Source organism: Python bivittatus, unplaced genomic scaffold (assembly GCF_059951505.1).
Source record: "Python bivittatus isolate LINGU-HERP-01145 unplaced genomic scaffold, Pbiv_v1 ctg000700_np1212, whole genome shotgun sequence".
Classification (NCBI taxonomy): Eukaryota; Metazoa; Chordata; class Lepidosauria; order Squamata; family Pythonidae; genus Python; species Python bivittatus.
In genome coordinates, this window is record NW_028277098.1 from 48,774,074 (window position 1) to 48,792,561 (window position 18,488).

The 18,488-nt window shown below is 39.7% G+C and overlaps 1 protein-coding gene across 2 annotated transcripts in view; it reads left to right on the top strand.

Moving 5' to 3' along the window:
- The first annotated feature begins 2,561 nt into the window (after window positions 1-2,561).
- POMGNT1 (protein O-linked mannose N-acetylglucosaminyltransferase 1 (beta 1,2-)) overlaps window positions 2,562-18,488 on the top strand; it is a 30,905-nt gene continuing 14,978 nt past the window's right edge. The window contains exons 1-11 of one of the 2 annotated variants that reach the window (XM_007435576.3): window positions 2,562-2,791; window positions 4,207-4,403; window positions 11,208-11,313; window positions 12,299-12,414; window positions 13,153-13,218; window positions 14,265-14,378; window positions 15,364-15,481; window positions 16,007-16,105; window positions 16,806-16,933; window positions 17,539-17,609; window positions 18,098-18,173. In XM_007435576.3, coding sequence (XP_007435638.1) covers window positions 4,290-4,403; window positions 11,208-11,313; window positions 12,299-12,414; window positions 13,153-13,218; window positions 14,265-14,378; window positions 15,364-15,481; window positions 16,007-16,105; window positions 16,806-16,933; window positions 17,539-17,609; window positions 18,098-18,173 — 1,008 coding nt within the window. In that variant the 5' untranslated portion in view covers window positions 2,562-2,791; window positions 4,207-4,289. Of the gene's footprint in view, window positions 2,792-3,082; window positions 3,204-4,206; window positions 4,404-11,207; window positions 11,314-12,298; window positions 12,415-13,152; window positions 13,219-14,264; window positions 14,379-15,363; window positions 15,482-16,006; window positions 16,106-16,805; window positions 16,934-17,538; window positions 17,610-18,097; window positions 18,174-18,488 lie in introns of those variants that run through there. The other variant, XM_088153283.1, reaches the window with a different exon arrangement.

Sequence of the window (18,488 nt, forward strand, 5' to 3'; positions counted from 1 at the left end):
GCAGCACCAGAGAGACCCTGTAAAATTTATAATATAAAGATATATTTTCCCCATTTCTTATAATATTAAAATAGGCAACTGCAATTGTTTACCCAGTTAAACATGTCCTGAGTTCAGGGAGGGCTATCAGAAATGTATTGCAAGCATCTGGATGGCCACTTAATGGCAGGAAACAGAGTTTGTGTGTGTCTTTGCTGCCATCTCCTGGTCATTCTGATGTTTGCAGCCTTGGTTAGCTGTATCGAACACCTTCAGCCTAGGTCTAGTACAGTAGCCCAAGTTCTGGGGAAAAGCATTTGTTTAAAGAATTAGGCGGATTCATTAAAGGCAAATCTACCGGTAGTTATCAGCTAGCTAAAGGTGAATTCCATATGCCTGTGCAATATATCTGTGAAACCTCAATGATCTATTAACAAACAACAAGAAATTGCCAGAAGATGATCCCCATCATACCTCCACTCTAAGATCAGTCCTTTGTTCCCCCTGACTTTGCTGATGAACTTGCAGTGATTTTGGTCAGCTGGCCTAATCAAGTCTGCTCTTATGGATCTTGTAAGCCTTCCCCTCCGCCTCCACTTTAGGCATTTGACTGTTTTTAGGGGGGGAAAAGCTAGGCCAGGGCTATAAGCCATCAGTTAGAGAAAGCCATTCTTTCTTAAGAGTCTCATGTGGATGTAAGGACTGTAAGCTGAGAATGGTTCCAAGCAGTATTTTTCGACATCAGGATCCCCAAAAGAGACCACTGCCATTGCTAAATGATTGTCTGCAGGCACCCACGATAGTTTTAAAAATCACAACTACCAGTCTGAGGGAACTGCAATCCCTACTGAAAACATCCATGCAAGACAACCAGGCCATACTAGCAGAGACTTATTTAAGATTTTAATTTTTGATTTTAATTTTAAATAAGACTTTAGTTTTAAGAACCATAATTATCTTGGTTGATAATGAGAAAATACCTGTGGCTGATAATTACAAATTGCAGATTGAACAAATAACTAAATCAAGACTCAAAAGATAAATATTCCTGCATTCAGTCTGAAAGATGTAATATATGCATAAGTAAAATGAAGAATGTCAAGACTTTATAAATTCAACAGTCAGCTAAACCTTAATGTGATTGTTTGGTTTTGGCTCAGCTTGATGTTTGAATTGTCTTCTGTGTTTGTACTGTGTTTAAGAGTTTATACTAAAGGCCCAGTTAACACTCCTTTGTATGCTTTCGTAACGAAACGATATGGATGCAGGGTTCATATTAACTATTCAGAACTTCTCTATCTCTTTTATTACACAGAATTAAATAGCAAACTATATCAACATCAATAATCATAAATATTGTCCAAATAATTGCCGAATGCAACAATATTTATGAGCACTCAAGCTAACATTTTGTATTCAGCCCTAGCACAGGCTTGTGAAGATTTACCACTAGCAGTCAACTTTTGGCAGTCCCTGACAACTGTGAGGCTGTAGCACCGTGATCCTATTTGACACATAGCTGTCAGAATTTGACACCATCTGATTGCTAACATACACCAGCAGTCAATTATTTAACATTATGTGACATGTGGCAGCCAGTATTTATTTATCGAATCCTTGCCCAACCTGGAGCTATTGGTTAAGCTGGTTGAGGATTTGGGGTCCTGGCATAAAAGAATTAATAAGCAAGAAACTGGTGCTGAAATCTGCTGTCAGTGATAGCAGGCAATACTGGCCCAGAACTAGTGATGACCTAATATAAGGCATCCTCTTTTGTGTGACTGCTTGCTATCCACATCTCTTCAAAGTCTCAGGACACCATCCAAAGGAGGATTTGGGTCAGGTCAGATTAATCTGAGATATGGAGAACAAAGAAGGCCACCCTTTTGTAGACAGTTTAATACTTTAAAATCCAGGAAGTGACGCATGGCTTCATCTACTGTATTAAGTGGCTTGGTAGAATCCTGTGTGTTGAACAAGCAACAGGGGCTTGGTACATTTATAACACTCAGGCGTAAAACATGATCTATAAACCTCACACGTGGCATTCGGTCCCAAAACCCATGCCAGGCTTCACACGAGGCATGAGCCTCCCGGAAAGAGGTCCCCGAAACCTGCCTGCTGTGGGCTTCAAACCCAGGGGACTCTAGACGGCTATCTCGGGGAGGAAGCTCGCGACTGTACCGTGCCAACATTTATCCCAAGGGATATCTACATTGGGAAAACCTCGACTATGGCGCAGGCCTAATCCACGCAAGGCTGTTCTCACCCCTTCCTCTCCTTCAGCCCACCTTCGGCCGGTCGCCCATGGCGCGCCCGCCCTCCGCGCCGCCGCGGGAGGCAAAGCAGCCAGGCACGAGCTCCCATCTCGCGCTCTAGGCACAGGCAGCTGGAAGGAGGACTCACCTCCGTAGCCTCCTCCCCTCCCGCCTCCCCTTTCAAAGGAGGTGCCCCAACTCCAATAGACAGCCGAGACAACCAATCATATTTTGCGACATGCCGGCTCTTTTCTCGCCGCCGCCGCCGCCCCCCTGAATTGCCAAGCAGAGGCCCCGCCTCCTCTCCAGGCGCTCCGCCTTCCGCCCCATCTCCCCCGACCTGGCTAGTTGCCTTGCTTGAGCCGTCTCCTTTAAGACCAGGCTCTAACCTTATATCCCGCGCCGGAAGCAGAGCGGCGCGTCAATTCCAGCTTCTCGGAGCGGGGCATCGGCAGCTGCTTCCACCCCCGCTCGGGCAGGGGCGGCTGGAGTTCTGCGCGCGGCGCCTGGCTATGGAGAAAGCTCCGCTGCTGGCCTCGCGGTCCTCAGCCCCAGTAAGTGGATCGGTGTCTCGTTAGAGCGGCGGGTGGTGCGAAAATGAGAGGGATTCACTTGGGAAGCGGGGGTCCTTCCCCCCTTCCAGTACTCTATGATTCGTTTTGCATCATCACCATCCACCCCCTTCCGTTTGTTTTGTGGGGCAACCGCTTCGCCCGTCCTAATTCGGTTCATTTTACGCGCTTCCAAATCAACCTTATTTGCTCTCAGTGCTTATTAACGGGTGGATGGTAGGGGAGAAGAGCGGTCGTCCAGCTGCGCGTGGGGTTTGTTTTGAGGCAAACTGTATGGTAACCAGCTCCTTTGTTTGGTAGCCAGTGCTCTCTTTCTTCTTCTCATCCTCTGCACTGTGAATTCTGTTTATTTGCTGGATTTTTATCCCGCCTTTTATTCGAGAGCTCAAGACGGGTACTCCCTTTTCTTTGATGAATGTAACTCTGATTTAAGCTTGCTTTGGGTTGGGCAGTTTGTGAAAGGGGTTAAAATTATGGGTGGTGTAAGTCAGACTCTGCAGGTGTTGCCCCTGTTATTCTTAATAATGCCTGGCTAGCATGTCCGTGGATGGGACATTTGAGTGACTAAGAGCTTCATGGGATTTGAAGTCCAATATATGGTAGAGGGTAGCAGATTGAGGAAGCTAAGTAAAAAGGTCCTGTAGAAATTATCCTTGGGGGCAATGAACCTTGGCACAGGTGCTGATTCAAAATGATGAAAAATCTATAATCCAATCACTTTGATGCGTGATCCAGTTCTGTCTGTAGAGATCTGGATCAGAAGGCAATTCATAGAAGAACTCTTTTTTTTTTTAACAACAGTGTTGAAAGGATAGTTCTGTAATCAGAACAGGCTAATCTGGCCTGTTTAACAAGCATTGCAAACTTAAAACAGCCTCCATGCAATTTCTAGCATGTTAAGATTCTTCTTTTAATGTATATCTTTCTGAGAATGGAAATGGGACAAACTTTTCTAAATGCCTCTAAGATCTTGTCCCCCGATTTTCTGTTGTCTCTAACTTCTATAGAAGGTTCCTATCAATCTGAAAATATACTGTTTTCTGGTGGGGGCGTTGCACATATATGTACACAATATGGGTATACTAACTATGATTCTATTGAGATGTGGAATAAAACCCATGATCCTTTGCTTGGCTCCTTCTTGTTCAACATTCTTTCCTCTTTCAGTTCTCCCTGACAAAGAATTCGTTGTTTTCCTTCCAGTCCGTCCTTGTCAAACCATTACATTCTGCAAACTTCCAAGTGTGCTGCCCAGAATAAATTATGTTAATTAAATATTTGTGCAAATTTGGGATTTAAAAAAGAGCAATGTGTAGAAATGTTGATATTCTCAGACATTTGAACCTAAATATGACCAGCTCTTCCTTCCATTTTATTCATTTTCTCTGACCTGCCAGGTTTAACTTGAAGAATTCAACTAGAGAAGGGCCGATGGTGAGAGTTAGCTCATGTTATCTATTTCTGTCCATTTTGCCCTGCTATGATGGATGAGTGGAAGCCTAACCTGCAACCCAAGCCGTGGAAGAAACGCAGCTGGTATTTGGCCTGGAAGTACAAGCTGACAAATCAGAGGGCACTCAGGAGACTGTGTCAGGTGAGAAGAGGCCCTGCTCATCCTTCCTTCTGTCCAGGTTACTTGGGTAGTAGTATGCATTATATCTGGTAAGAAGATTAGCAAAAATCACTGGCTTTAAATACACCTGGATTATAGTGTTCAAGGAACTGTAATCCTTGAAATGGAATCACATGGAGGTGATATTCTTTATATAGCCTAAAGAACATATTTATACAAATGGATGCATTACTTTGGAAAGACAGAGTGGTGTAGTTTTTTGCAAGCTAGCAGATCTATTATAATGCACACTCTTCTTCAGGCAAGAGTGCAGGGCCATGAAAGCTCATATTACAATAAGAATTGCTCAGCATGGTACATTAAGGCACTTGTATCTTTTTTAGTTATCAGAACTAAATATAATCTGAATATAATAATATAATATAATCAGATTATAATAATATAATCTGAACTTGTTTCTCTTGGACACTTACCTAGTATTTTTTTTTCTATTTAATTTATCTTTCTGTCTAAAGGCCAATTGCATGCACTTTGAAATAAATATTTAAAAGGCTCTAACAAAGGATATTTTATGATTTCCAAACTGATACCTCTGGTAACTACAGTATATATAAGCTGTACTCATTTTGGATAGCATGGCTGTGCATGCTTTGAAAAAGTTTTTGAAGAAGTACTTCAGACTGTACACAAGAACAGAAATCCGTACTATGAATTAAACTACCCAGCTTTTTTCAGGTTTCCATGAAAGCCTGGGAAAAAAAAGTGTGGGTGCATTAAGGAATGTATCCATTCAGATCAATGCAGCTCTTAAACTAGTGGTATCTTTTTTTCAGGTTCCTTCAGAAGCCTAAAAATGAAGGGCTGCTTTAATGAATAAGAGAAAGGTGCTTTGTGTGCCTAAAGTCTAAAGCAGGTTTCCAATAATTGTTAATATGTGCACAGCCCTGATAGCTGTCATGTCTTGTTAAACGGAATTCAAAGGGACTTACTCCTCAGCAGTTGGATATAGATTTCAACCTCAGAAACCTAAAAAGAGGTTGTCTGTAATGAGTAAATGTGAAATTTGCCCCTACATTTTCCAGATCTCTGCAAAGTATCTAACAGCACAGTTCTCAATGTAGAAACAACACAATCTTCTATTTGATCACGTGTGTTCATTGGATACATAAGAAGTTGCATGTGACAGACAAGATCATCTATCTGTCTTGCATAATGTCTATTTTAGTTGATGGAGGTTTTCCATGCTCTTAGACATCTTTCCTATCACCTACTTCCTGGTTCCTTCAGTATAAGATGTCTGAGATTGAACTTGGGTGTTCTGCAAATTGCTCCTTAATATGGCCCATTCTCTAAAGCCAAATGTACAGTCCATTGGTTGAAGGACTACTCTAGGCTTTGTATAGCATGGCAAAAAAAGAGCAGGGCTGCTATCTGTTTTAAAGAGGGCTGTCCAGAAATTTGAAGTGTTGAAGTGGGTGCTTTTAGAATCTACATGCCTTGAGGCCCCCATTTTGTTCTTTAAACCCCTTCAAACATTCAGAAGAACATGCAAAAAGGACTGAAATGTTTGGTCTCATCCAATGCAGGCTACAGCATGGCATGATTCTCACAAAACACTTAGCCAGCATATTTTTCTCTATACTTGGTTTAGTAAATCATGATCTTGTTGGTGCATGATGCTAAGCCACAATGGGCGTGCTTGCACATAATATATGCCTTTTTCTTCTTGTAATATATTTTAATTCATATTTATTATATTTTAATTAATATTTATTCTTTTTCCTCTAAACTGCCCAGAGTTGCTCTGCAGTGAGATGGGCAGTGACAAATTTGAAATATAAATAAATATAAATAAATAAAATAATCCTAAACCAGAAGGGATAGATTCACGCATCATGCTAATCCAAAAACAAAGAAAAAGCATTGTGAATTAGAATTACATGTGAACTAGGCCAGTGCCTATAGAACTAGAAGTTGGTTTACTCCTCCATGCACATAAGGATCCTAGACCAAGCTGCAGGCCATCTGTCCTGAAGGGAGAAGTTGGGCAGTGAGTGATTGGAGGCTGGCAGAGTGCCACAGAATTGGGCAAGAATCCCAGTTTCAGGAGCTGTAGTATCTTTGCAGAAGAAAGACTACATTTTGTAAAATGAGTACAAAGGAAGAAGCATTTATCCTACCTAGGTTTGCCAAACACTTCTCAGCTGACTCCCTGTGCATTTCAGTTCTACTAACTGTCACTTTTAAGTTAATTTATGGCAGAAAAGGCTTAATTGACTAAAGGATTCCTTATCTTTATTGCTCTTGTCTTTTGTGAAATAGTAATTTGTGTCTAGCCTGATACAAATCCTACTTTGGCATGATGATCTCTAAATGCCTTGGACTGTAAATTCTCCACCAGCATGTTCAGTATTGACTGGTAGTAATAGGAATAGTAATCCAAAGCAAGTGAAAAGTCCTACGTTGGAGAAGATGTGCTAGTATTTTAAATCCAGAACAATTGAGGTTCACTCAGAGGACATCTACGCTTCACATAAGCTTTCTAGCAGCATCGAAGCTGAGCTTCTTGTAGATTCATTGAAACCTCCTGTTACTACAATGTGTCCAGTTCCTAACTGTCTGCTTGAACAAAGTGTTTTCTTTGCCTTCACCTTCACATGTGATTTATCTTATTGTGTATATTGATACATTTATTTAAAACCTATGTGCATTGCTTTTATCCAAAGGATTTCTAGGCCACTTACAAATAAAATGTAGGAATAAAATGAGTGTTGTTTGGTTTTAACATAGTTTGTGAGTTGGTCTGTTACAGATTATAAAGTGCATGTTGGGATGTACTGTAGTATGTGTAACCCAGCCAATTATGTCTTATTCACAAGTGATGGTTAAGGAAACTATGGTTTAGTACACTGTGTGCCTAGTCAATAAGGCATATGGAGAACAAGTTTAAAATATTTTAAAAGAAGTTTTCTTTATCTTTCTGGTGTTGTGATATCATTAAAATGGGTTCCTTTGGATAGCAAATCCAAGCTGGAGCAGAGCCACCATACAAACAAATGCTGCTACTGGGTTACCATGCCCCGTAGTGAACCCTGTTTTTTGTACAGATATGGCACAGGTGCAGGTATTGCTCATGAAACAAGTGAAAGTGATTCCTTTAAACTTTAACAAAACCGTCACCATATAGGCATTAGTTATGAAAAAAATCCCACTGATTTGTAGCATTATGCATTACTGGGCATACATTTTTAGATGTACTAATTAGCTCTCTGTTCCCTGTAACTTGGTTAGTGATTTATGTAATGGAAGAATACTACTGAGCTGTGGATATTTTCATAAAGGAAAAGATTGTTAATTCGTATTTCATATTCTGCATGTGGGGAGATAAATGCCAAAGCTGAAGGTGGTATAAACAGTAAGAGTAATAAAGTAGTCAGGTGAAAGGAAGGAGCAGGTAATTTCTAGACACATGTTACGGTGGCTTAAGTAAGGAGTTTGTGCTGCATATGAAAGGAGATGCATAACCTAGTTTGTTTGTTTGTTTTGACAAAGCAACTTGGTGCCCAGGTACATTGACTGGCAGGGAATAGGATGGGGCAAAAGCTCCTGCTGAGGACCCTATTAAAGTGTTCCATGACTGCAAATCTGTTGGTGGGAGTTGATTGGTTATGGACAGTAATTAAATCACTTAAGCAGATTAATCATCTCCTTTTTGTTAGGGTAATATACATATACATCAAAGCTGCAGTATTGGCTGAAGGAAGAGCAGCAGTTCATTATTTAACTAGTAAGAATGACTAAAGTCTTCATTAATTGAGTTATCCACTTGAAATCCTGGTGGTAGGCCTGCACTGAGACAAATCATTGGAGCTATTTCTGATACAAAACCCTATTATGGCTACTGTCTGGTTTGGGGTTTTGTTTTTAGGAATGTGCATAAACCACTCAGGTTTATGGGGTGGGGCTTTGATTTTTCAAGGAAAGGATAAGGTTTTATGAAGTAAAAAAAAAGACTAATTAAATTTCCTTCCTTCCATCCATCCATCCATCCATCCATCCACCCACCCACCCACCCACCCACCCATCCATCCATCCATCCATCCATCTATCCATCCATCTATCCATCCATCACTAATGTTGGCCATATGATCTCTGGGGACCAAAAAAATACATTCTAGTGTGTAAGTGATCCATATATTGATATTTGGAGATAGATGCACACATGAACTTGGCAAACTTCCAGCTCCTTCAAGATCACATGGAGGAAATCATGTAGTAGCTGTGATTGCCATGATTCAAAGCCATAGCAGACTAGTAGCCATTTTTTCTATGATTCTAGGTAGGTTTCAGGCTTGCCAGTTGTTCCATATGAAACAATATGGACTCACCTGAGGGCCCCAAAAATGAACTGAAGTGAACTGGGGAAATCTGTGTCTCTCACACCCTTATCTATATTGTAACCAAATCACTGTCCTCTTAAATTGAATCCTCTGACATGTCCCTCCCAAGCCCAAGGCATTAAAAGTTTGTAAGAGAACATGGGATGGAAAATGGCTTTCTGAAACACAAGGTTCCCAGTTCTGTTTTGGATTTACTACGTCTAATAACTTCTGTGACTAATAATGTATTTCTTAGACATTTTATCTTCATACAAAATGGGGATAAATTCATCTTGCTACCTTCTAGAGACTGACAGTGTATAGCAGTCAGGAAAGCATGACAAATGTATTTCAATGTCTTGTCTGGATCCCCATGTCTTAAAATAGCAAATTTAATATAGAGCTGTCAATGTTGTAGGAAATCCTGACACCTTAGCTACATATAGACAGGGCTCTTCAAGTTCAGGTTCCCATAGAAACCTATATTGCTCTCTGTGTCTTCATCACCAGAGACTTAGTCATTATAGCACCATAAAATATGTTGTAGAAATGTGACATTTCCTGCACATAGTACTTTATTACCATATAACGGAAGAAACAGTAACACTCTTTTTCTACTGAGATAAATTAAGTACAGGAAAAGTTGTGTTTTTTTTGTGGGGGTCTTGTATTGTGTTTAGTAGGAAATTAGGAAAATTTGAGCATATGTGAGGATTTGAATTGTGGGGCATGTACTTATGTGACTTTGGAATATCTGGGGGGGGGGACTGAAAATATTGTAATAGAGCAAACTAGAACATGAAAATACTTCATAACTATTTTTATAGTAATAAGCATAAGTGGAACAATAATTCCTAAATAGAATAATATTCACTATTTGAGGTATACTGAATGTATCTAAATCTCCCTGATTTCCAGCTAGAATGTATTCTAAATGTGATGTGAATCCTGATCCACAGATAAATACAGAAACCCAGAGAAGTTAAAAAATACATTCCACAGCATCCAATAAAAGCCTATTCATACCTGCACTAGATACACCTGGGGAAACAATCAGGTCCTAAACCTTCTAATTGTCATAGTGATGGTACAAAATTTGGCTACGATTGTAGAGACTTCCTGATGCTGGTCATTTGGTAGGCAGTGCACAATTGAGAGCCATCAGTGCTATAGTATAAAATTATGTCCCAAAGAATTCTTTTATGTTTGGAGCTCAGGCTCTGCCTTTAATTGTGCTTATGCTCTTCAGCAAGGTACTTTTCTTCTAGACTTATCAGTTTGTCATCCTGGCAGCCACATTACATTCTCAAGATTTCAAGTCTGTCCTCAGTCCACAAAAGTTAGGGACTGTTGCTCTGCTTTTAGGGCTGTTGTCATGAAAGAGAGCAAATGTGAAGGTAGACTGAACAATAAGAGGCATTCTGATTTTATAGGTAAAATTCAGCTTTATTTGGGGGTTTTCTCTGAGATAGGAAGTAGCATAAATAGTGCTCATTTTGTACAGACAGCTCTCTTCTCACAGACCGTGCCTTCGTATTACACAGCCTTTTGTTTCATGGATAATGTGCCTGTTCCACTGAGAAAATCTTGCTGCAGTTTGTACAGATGCTGTGACTCGGCTTTCCTATCAAGTAGCTGGCTTTCACTGCCCTAAAATCTGTTCATAGTTTTTCAAGTGAAAGCAGCCTTCTTGAACTGGTTGTGGTACAAATTCCAGAGTTCTCCAGACAGCAAAGACCATGTGGGTTGGGAATTCTGGGAGTTGTAGTCTAAGCATTCAGATGCCAAGGTCTCATGGTCATCTAAAGAAACAGTGGTGAGAGGTCAGTGTTATATTATAAGATAAGTGTTATGTTATAAGGTTGATACTAAACACAGATGAATATATGACAGGACCTGCTGTGATCACTACTATTAAAGTACATGAATGCAGTTCAGTTAAAGAGTTGTATGCCACTTAATAATATTCCCATTAACAACAGATGTAAGACGTGCCATATTTGTGTCATATGACACTTAACCCAAGAACTGATTTCCATGTCCAAATGTCAGCAGTTTAGATTTAAGGAATAAACAGCTGGCTACTTACTATGGAAACCTGGATATATCTGCAGGAGACTCAATATTTTCCTCTACTGCATCTTTATACGTGATAAAGAAAGTACATGATGCACAAGGATAGAAGGGCCCACCAACACACAAAATGAGACAAAATTTTGTAGAAGAGAATAGCCCTTTAGGGGTAAATGGAATCAGGAACTAAAATTCATCCTTAAAGAACAATAGGAAAGTTCAACAAAGAAGTCCAAAAGCTCTTGTCGCTCACTTTTCCTTCCCTTTAAGTCTGGCATAAGAATCTGTGATTTCAACACAAAGGGATTTTAAGCATCAGGTTTTCCAAATCTTTATTTTTTCTAATCTAATAATGGAGGCTTTTGCCTTACAGATGGGAGCTGTACTTTTCTTGCTGGTAACTGTTATTGTGAACATAAAGCTGATCTTGGACACTAGAAGAGCAGCCAGTGAAGAAGAAGAATCAGCTCAGGATTATGGTGAGCAGGAAATGTGATTAGTTGGTGGTGTTAGAATGTACTGGTAGTTGGTGGCCAGATTCTGGGACAAATGGACTCTAGACTGTTCTGCGATTGGAGCATAGAATTTTCCACACAACATTACTTAACTCCTGACTGATGGATCCCCTAGTTATAGGAACACTGAACATGGTCTAAATGTTTGATAGTTTTGCTTGCAAAATAGTTTTTGATGGTTTAGAGAGAGGAAGAGAGTAGTTTCTTAAGTAAATATATGTAACAATGGACTGATAGTACCTTCCAGACCTTAAACATTTTCAGGTAAAATTTAGCAAGTAGACCATGGTTCATATTCTGACTTTAAAAAAAAATATAAGACCAGGGGGAAATTGACAAATAAGTGTGAAAGGGAAGCAGAACCCAAAAGCTTGGATTTCTTGTATTTGCAGTTGAAAACTCAGTTATCAAATCAGTTTAACCAGGAAACCATTACAACTAGAATGATAAAATGAAGTAACACTCAGTTGAAGTCTGTAATCTTACATTGCAGCTGTTAAAAGCCAAGTGGAATGAAAATGTTTTTTTATTTAGGCAACCTGATGTCTTTGGGAGATATTCCATATGATGCTGCCATAGAAAATGTTCTATCTGTGTTCTCACTGAATGAGCCTTGCCATACCTGTTGGTATACAGGTGGTTCTTGTTTAGTGACCACAGTTGGGACCAGCAACTCGATCATTAAGCAAAGCAGTCACTAAGTGATACTGCGACTGTGCTTACAATCTTATTTCAGCTTTCCTTTGCTTTACAGACCTAAGAAGGTCATAAATGTGAGGATTGGTCACAAAGTTATTTTTTCATCACTGTTGTAACTGCAAATGGTCGATGTATGAGGCAGTTGCTAAACGAGGATTACCTGTATACAGGAGGCCTTTCAGAATGTTCATAGTTTATGGGGAAATTACCACAGGATAAGACTGTTAAATGGTGCTCTCTCATTTCCTAGATGAAAGTTTGCAGAAGCTAGAGATCCCTCGGCGGCCTGTCAGTAATAGAAAAGTTCTGGACATAGAGGTGTATTCCAGTCGCTCCAAGGTTTATGTTGCAGTTGATGGGACCACGGTGAGAGAGTCTGCACTGCAGCTATAAGATGCAAGAATCAGGGCAACAATAAATTCTCATACATTTTACTTTGAAGGAGAGCACAGTGCTTCTTTGAAATGGAGAGTCTTCCTGCATTATTTGTGTGTGTATTTAGGCTTCAGTTTCACTATGTCCAATTAGGCCGGCAAATGTATTTAAAACTGTAAGTTTAAATTATGAATATATGATATTCATCTTGTGTCTTTGGATGACCTTTTATTTTTAATAAAAGTTCTAAGTGAATGCATTCACGGTGGGGAAACAAACAATTATTACCACCCCACCACCACCACCCCACAATCTGTGCATTAATAGAAAGTCAGCACATTTTTCTGTTCTAATTGCAATTTACAAGAGTTGTGTTTTTTGCAAGGAATCCAGGGAAGGATAGTGTGTTTTCTCTGTGTGTCTGCATACACACAGATAAATATATCTTTCATGAAACAATGTTTCATGAGCTACTTTCATCTTATAATGTTTTTATATCTCAGCTTCCAAGTTCTTAGTATAAAAGCTAACTATAATTCTTTCCAACATGCTGGATTATGTTCTGAATAAGGAGCACAGTCAAAAAAGCTAGTTCAGTGGGATTCTCTGGGTTACAGAATATCACTGAAGAAATTTCCTGGAAGAAAATTATACACAAGAAACGGGGGACGGCAGATAGGGGTAGCAGGTGTGAAAAGTCTGATAACAATTACTTTTGTTACTGCACAGGTTTTAGAAGATGAAGCACGGGAACAAGGCAGAGGCATCCATGTCATTGTGTTAAATCAGGCTACAGTAAGTGATGAAGAACATAACTTGTCTTGAAGCTCTAAAAGAAGTCAATATGCTCCTTTTTCCGATAAAAAGGCAAAGGCAGTGCAGAGTGTCTTACATTTCCACAGAACTACTTTTCAGCTGTCACTGAAGTCCAAAAGAACTGTATCTTGGGTTAGATTTTGAGTCATCCTTCTGTTTTTTTCGTCAGTTGTAGGGAAGTCTTTTAAACTCCACTGAAGGTCTCAGCAAGTTTTTAGACCTCTAGCACTATGCCAGGCCTGTGTTACTCAAAGCTAAAGCTGCTCTAAGTGTAAAAAGAACTCTTGGTAATATGCCATCTGGTCAGCCTCCCTGAATTACACAAGACTTCACCCAATTCAGTGGGCTTACAATTGGTGACCGTGCTCCCCATTTGGCAATAATAAAAAGGTGCTTACCATTCTGTATTCCCAGTAAGCTCCTTTACTGGAGGAGGAATTTCTAAATGCCAACTTCCTCTCCTCTTTCTCCAGAAGCCTGTGAGATGGGTGGCTGGGAAGTCCTGTTTCTAGAGCCAGTGGACCTTCCCTGGCATTGAGCTCTCACAGCTGCCTGAATGTGACAGATGTTCCTATCGCTTTTATTTTCATTAAGAAAATGAACTGAGATGATACCATGCTAGGATACAATCCTGTAATGGGAAGGAGAGGGCAGAGATACCTCCTACATTGGGTTAATCTGAAGAAAGCTGTCAGATGTTTTTAAAATGTTTCCTCTGTTGCGGTGGGTCATAGAATTGTAGCGTTGGAAGATGCCATAAAGATAATCTAGTCCAAACCTTTGCAATTTGCAGGAAAACAGTAGAAAATCTGAAACCTCTGTAGGTAGACTGTTACACTGTTGTACAGATCAGGAAGTTTGTCCTTATATTTAAATAAAAACTAGGATGTATCCTTCCCAGTAGCTAACCTGCTGTATATCAGTGTTCTCAACTGCAGCTCCAAGAAAGAATTGTGATCCCAACATATTTGGAAGGTCACAATTTGAGAAGAAGTGATCTAACAGAATTTCGGATTGTTTTCTAGGGCCACGTGATGGCAAAGCGGGTTTTTGACACCTATTCCCCCCATGAGGATGAGGCCATGGTCCTCTTCCTCAACATGGTGGCCAAGGGTCGCATTCTTATCTTCACAATTAAGGTAAGTTGAATTTGGTGTTGTAAAATCTCCCTCCCTCCCACCCTCCCTCATAAAAATGAGAAAGAAGTTAAATGTGTAGTTTAACTAGAAATTAGTCTAATGAAGCTAGAAACACTTTGATAGAGAAGAAAAGCTGATTACACTATTGCTAAATATTAATTTTATGGATGGTGTCTGAAAATTTAATCTTGTAATTTTGTATGTATTTAATCTTAAATTGTAAGATACACTAGGAAAGCAAAAAACAAGCCTTGCACTGACTTCTTGTTAGAAATTTTTTTTAAAAAATGAAACTTTAGTTTAAAAGAATCTGAAGCAGCATCCAAAGAGTCTTTAAGCTTAAAGGATATAAATCAGGTATCCTTTAATTCAATACCATCTTTATGATTTTAATTTAGACTTCCATTAACCTCAGTCTGTTTGGCAGTAGGGTAAGATGTGTCAACTTGTGATCTGGCAAAAGAACAAATGAACCAAGTGACTGTTTGGGTTAGCTTTTTCTAAACTCCACAGAAGAAAAAGATAATGATACTGAAGATTTATTCTAGCCACTAATATCTCTTCTAGCTAAAATCATTCCAGCTGCTGAATCCTCTTTATTGATGATCTAGCAGAGACACAGGGAGCCCTTTGGTTTGTTAAAGGCCATATTCTGTGGGAGTAAACTGTTGGGTGACATGTTGTTTGTGGACTTGGCTGGAGCCTGAGCAGATGGACCCTCACATACACTTTTGTGTACTTTCTCTGGCACCCTGTTTTCACACACTCATGTATGCCATTTTACTCACTCTCTCTGCCCAACCAGAAATTGCTGGGGGAAGGATGGGCTTTTAGGAATTACTGTAAAGCAAGCTGTGGTGTTATGTTATGAGCCACTTAAAATGAAGAAAGCTGTGTCCCTATTATTTTCCCCCTGAAAATTAAAGTTTGAGCTAGAAGCCACAAACAATTCTACATTAATATTGTAGTATTTCTTCCTTTTCAGGATGAGGGCTCCTTCCACCTTAAAGACACAGCCAAGAGTCTTCTGAAGAGTTTAGGGAGCCAGATTGCAGCTTCCCTCAGCTGGAGGGACATGTGGACCTTTGTGGGGAAGAAAGGAGGTCAGAATCGAGCATGGGCACAAATCTCCAGGGGAGAAAGGGACACAGGAGAGGGCTCCTGGTGGGTTGTAACTTTTTAAAGGAGAAGTATAAGATTGAACAGGCAAACCTTTGGTTCTGCTCTAGATTCTTAATTTTCATATCTTAATGATAATTGAACTTTTCAGAGACACTAAAGTGGAGCATGAGAAGCTGAGGACTTTTCCTGTTAATAATAATGTGGGGGAGTGGGCATAGGCAGCTGCAGTTTTTCATATCTAAACCAGTTTTCTCTCTTCTACAACAGTTGAGAATGTCTCTATCTCCTCCTGCTCCATGGCATCTGATTACCATAGAGGGATATTGTGTTAATCTTTCTTTTGCACCATAAAAAAGTGTCCAAAGGAGTCTAGAGAAAAAGTAAGATTACTGGTTGATTGCTACATCAGTGATCTAACAGTGGACAAGCCCAAGTGGTGAATGATTATTGGCTGACCATAATCAGCCACTGGACCTACTGACCATAATGTGTTGTGTTCCCTACAGGTGAAGTCTATGGCGAGAAACATGCCAAGTCCCCAGTGCTTTCCTCATGGGGAGAGCCAGTTTTGCTGAAAACTGAAGTCCAATTAACCTCTGTGGAAGGTATGATATGTCTTCCCAGGAGGGAATAGTTGAGACAAGGTTGGGATGATCCAACAAATCTTGAACAGGTTCAAAGCTAGGAAATCAGGAACCTGGTTGAGGGGAAGAGGATGAGTAAAATAAGGGGGTCTCCAAAGTAAAGTTTCAGCTGAAGTGTGATAATTCTCAAGTGCTTTGTATGACGCAAGCAGGAGTTCAGAGCCAGGGATAGATTGACTTCCTACTCAGTACAATATGTTGTTTTAGCTTTTCTGATCTGGATTTTCTACAAAAACCAAAATGGTTAGACTGGATTAGGGATAGGTTTTATACATTGGTAGCTGCTATTCCACTGACTTATAGTGCTGTTCTCTTTGGTTTTTCCTGAGGCAAATCCAATGAAATAAAAAGCTTCCTTGAAGACAAGTTCTTACTTTTTTTTTTTTATTATTCCATATTCAAAAGAGAGGTTGTAGAAGAATCATTCTCTTTGGCAGCCAGGCATAGGTGACCTGGTTGCCACACAGATGTTTTGAATTTTCCCTCTCAGAATTTTGATTATTGGTGATGGTGCCTGTTGCTTATGGATGTCATAGTTTGAAACATCCTAAGGATGTTCTGAGCTGACAGTAGCAGAACTTAAGCTGATAAGAGATTATCTGTTTCAAAGCTTTCATATATATCAGGCTAATCATATGCACACATATGATGTATTCCCCAGATGCGGAATGCCACTGGCCAGATACTGAGTTGAATCGGCGGCGGAAGCATTTTTGCAGCAAAGTTGAAGGTTATGGCAGTGTCTGCAGCTGTAAAGATCCTACACCTATAGAGTTCAATCCTGATCCAGTAGGTGCAATTAATGCTCCTTCTTCTTCACCAGCAATTTTTGGAAACAGAATTTCTGTCTAATTACACAGATTTAACTGAGCCATCAATGATTAGTATGACATACAGCCTGGATGTCCAATCTGCCAATAAAGTTTACCAGGCTGTGTAGTTGGGACTCAGATTTTTTTAAGGACCTTTTATGTTCATCTGCTTTTTGTATTTGTCCATCATGCCTTGCCTAATTTTTTTCCTGCTTTCTCTTTTACTTTATTTCCAGTCTCCTTGTTTCTTTGCCACACTGATTACTTCTTTGAACTTGAGATACATGAGACAAATATAAAAGCTACTGGGAGTCTCTTCTTAGTTCTGCAATATATAAGTAGTGCCCTTTAAAACCTACTTATACTATTCTAATTCTGGAAGTGGTCAGAGAGTATTGGGTTGAGTTCATAATCTAAGTCTGAGACTGCATGCAAGGAAGCATTGCTTATATGGAACATAGCTGTTCCCAGTCTTCCCCTTAAATGTTCAAATGTAAGAGATGGCAAAAGAAGGGGAAATTGGGAGGAAAGAGGTGTTGGTTTTCTCTCTTAAACTTCTGTTTGTGGTGTTCCTTTCTTTAGCTCAAAGACAACAAAGTTTTTGATGTGCCTGTTGCTGTCATCGCAGGGAACAGACCCAACTACCTGTACAGGTGAGAGCCAGGGTGATTGCTATGCAGCATCAAGCAGAGAACTCATATTTCTCCCCTGTATAGTTCTTATTGGAAAATAATCTCCAATTCCCAAATGGTGTAGTCAGTTTTCTTGACCATGTTCCTCTAAACAGAAAGGAAAGCCTTCCATCTAGCAAGGATGGAAGAAGGAGAGCACATAGCCATCACACACACAGCCAACTGCAAGATTTCACCTATTATATAAAACAAAGGTGTAAATCTACTGAGATCTCGTAAATTTCACCTTTTTTGTTTCTTTGTAAACAGAATTTATGTTCTAATCAGTCAACTCTAAGCAGTATACAATATATAATTTGGGATTAAAGCAAACAAATGTTGATCAAGTTTATATCATTAATACTAGATTAGATTTGAGCTCCTGTATGAAAGGTGATATATAAATCCTACTAATAAGTTAATAAGCTTTCTGGGAACCACAGCAAATATGTTAACCCTTCTCTCTTTAGGATGCTACGATCTCTGCTGTCAGCACAAGGGGTCAATCCTCAAATGATAACAGTTTTTATTGACGGATATTATGAGGTAAGACATCAGGAGGGGCGGATCTATTTCTGCTTTAGAGATATGCATCTTTAGTGGGTCCAGTTACAGCACTTGGCCTTTGAATGGTATTCTGAACAGCATGTTGCTGAGGCCAGGACAAATCTTGATTTTTAATTTTTAAATTTAATTCAAATTAGGGTTCCTCTAATATTTTCTCTTTATGAATAAATACACTTCACTGAGAACTTTTGGAAAGGCTCTCAAGATGAACACAGAGCCTGCAAGTGACCAGAGGTTATGCATTCTGCGTTTCTTTACTAATCATCTTTCATATTGTTAGCACTGCACAAGATG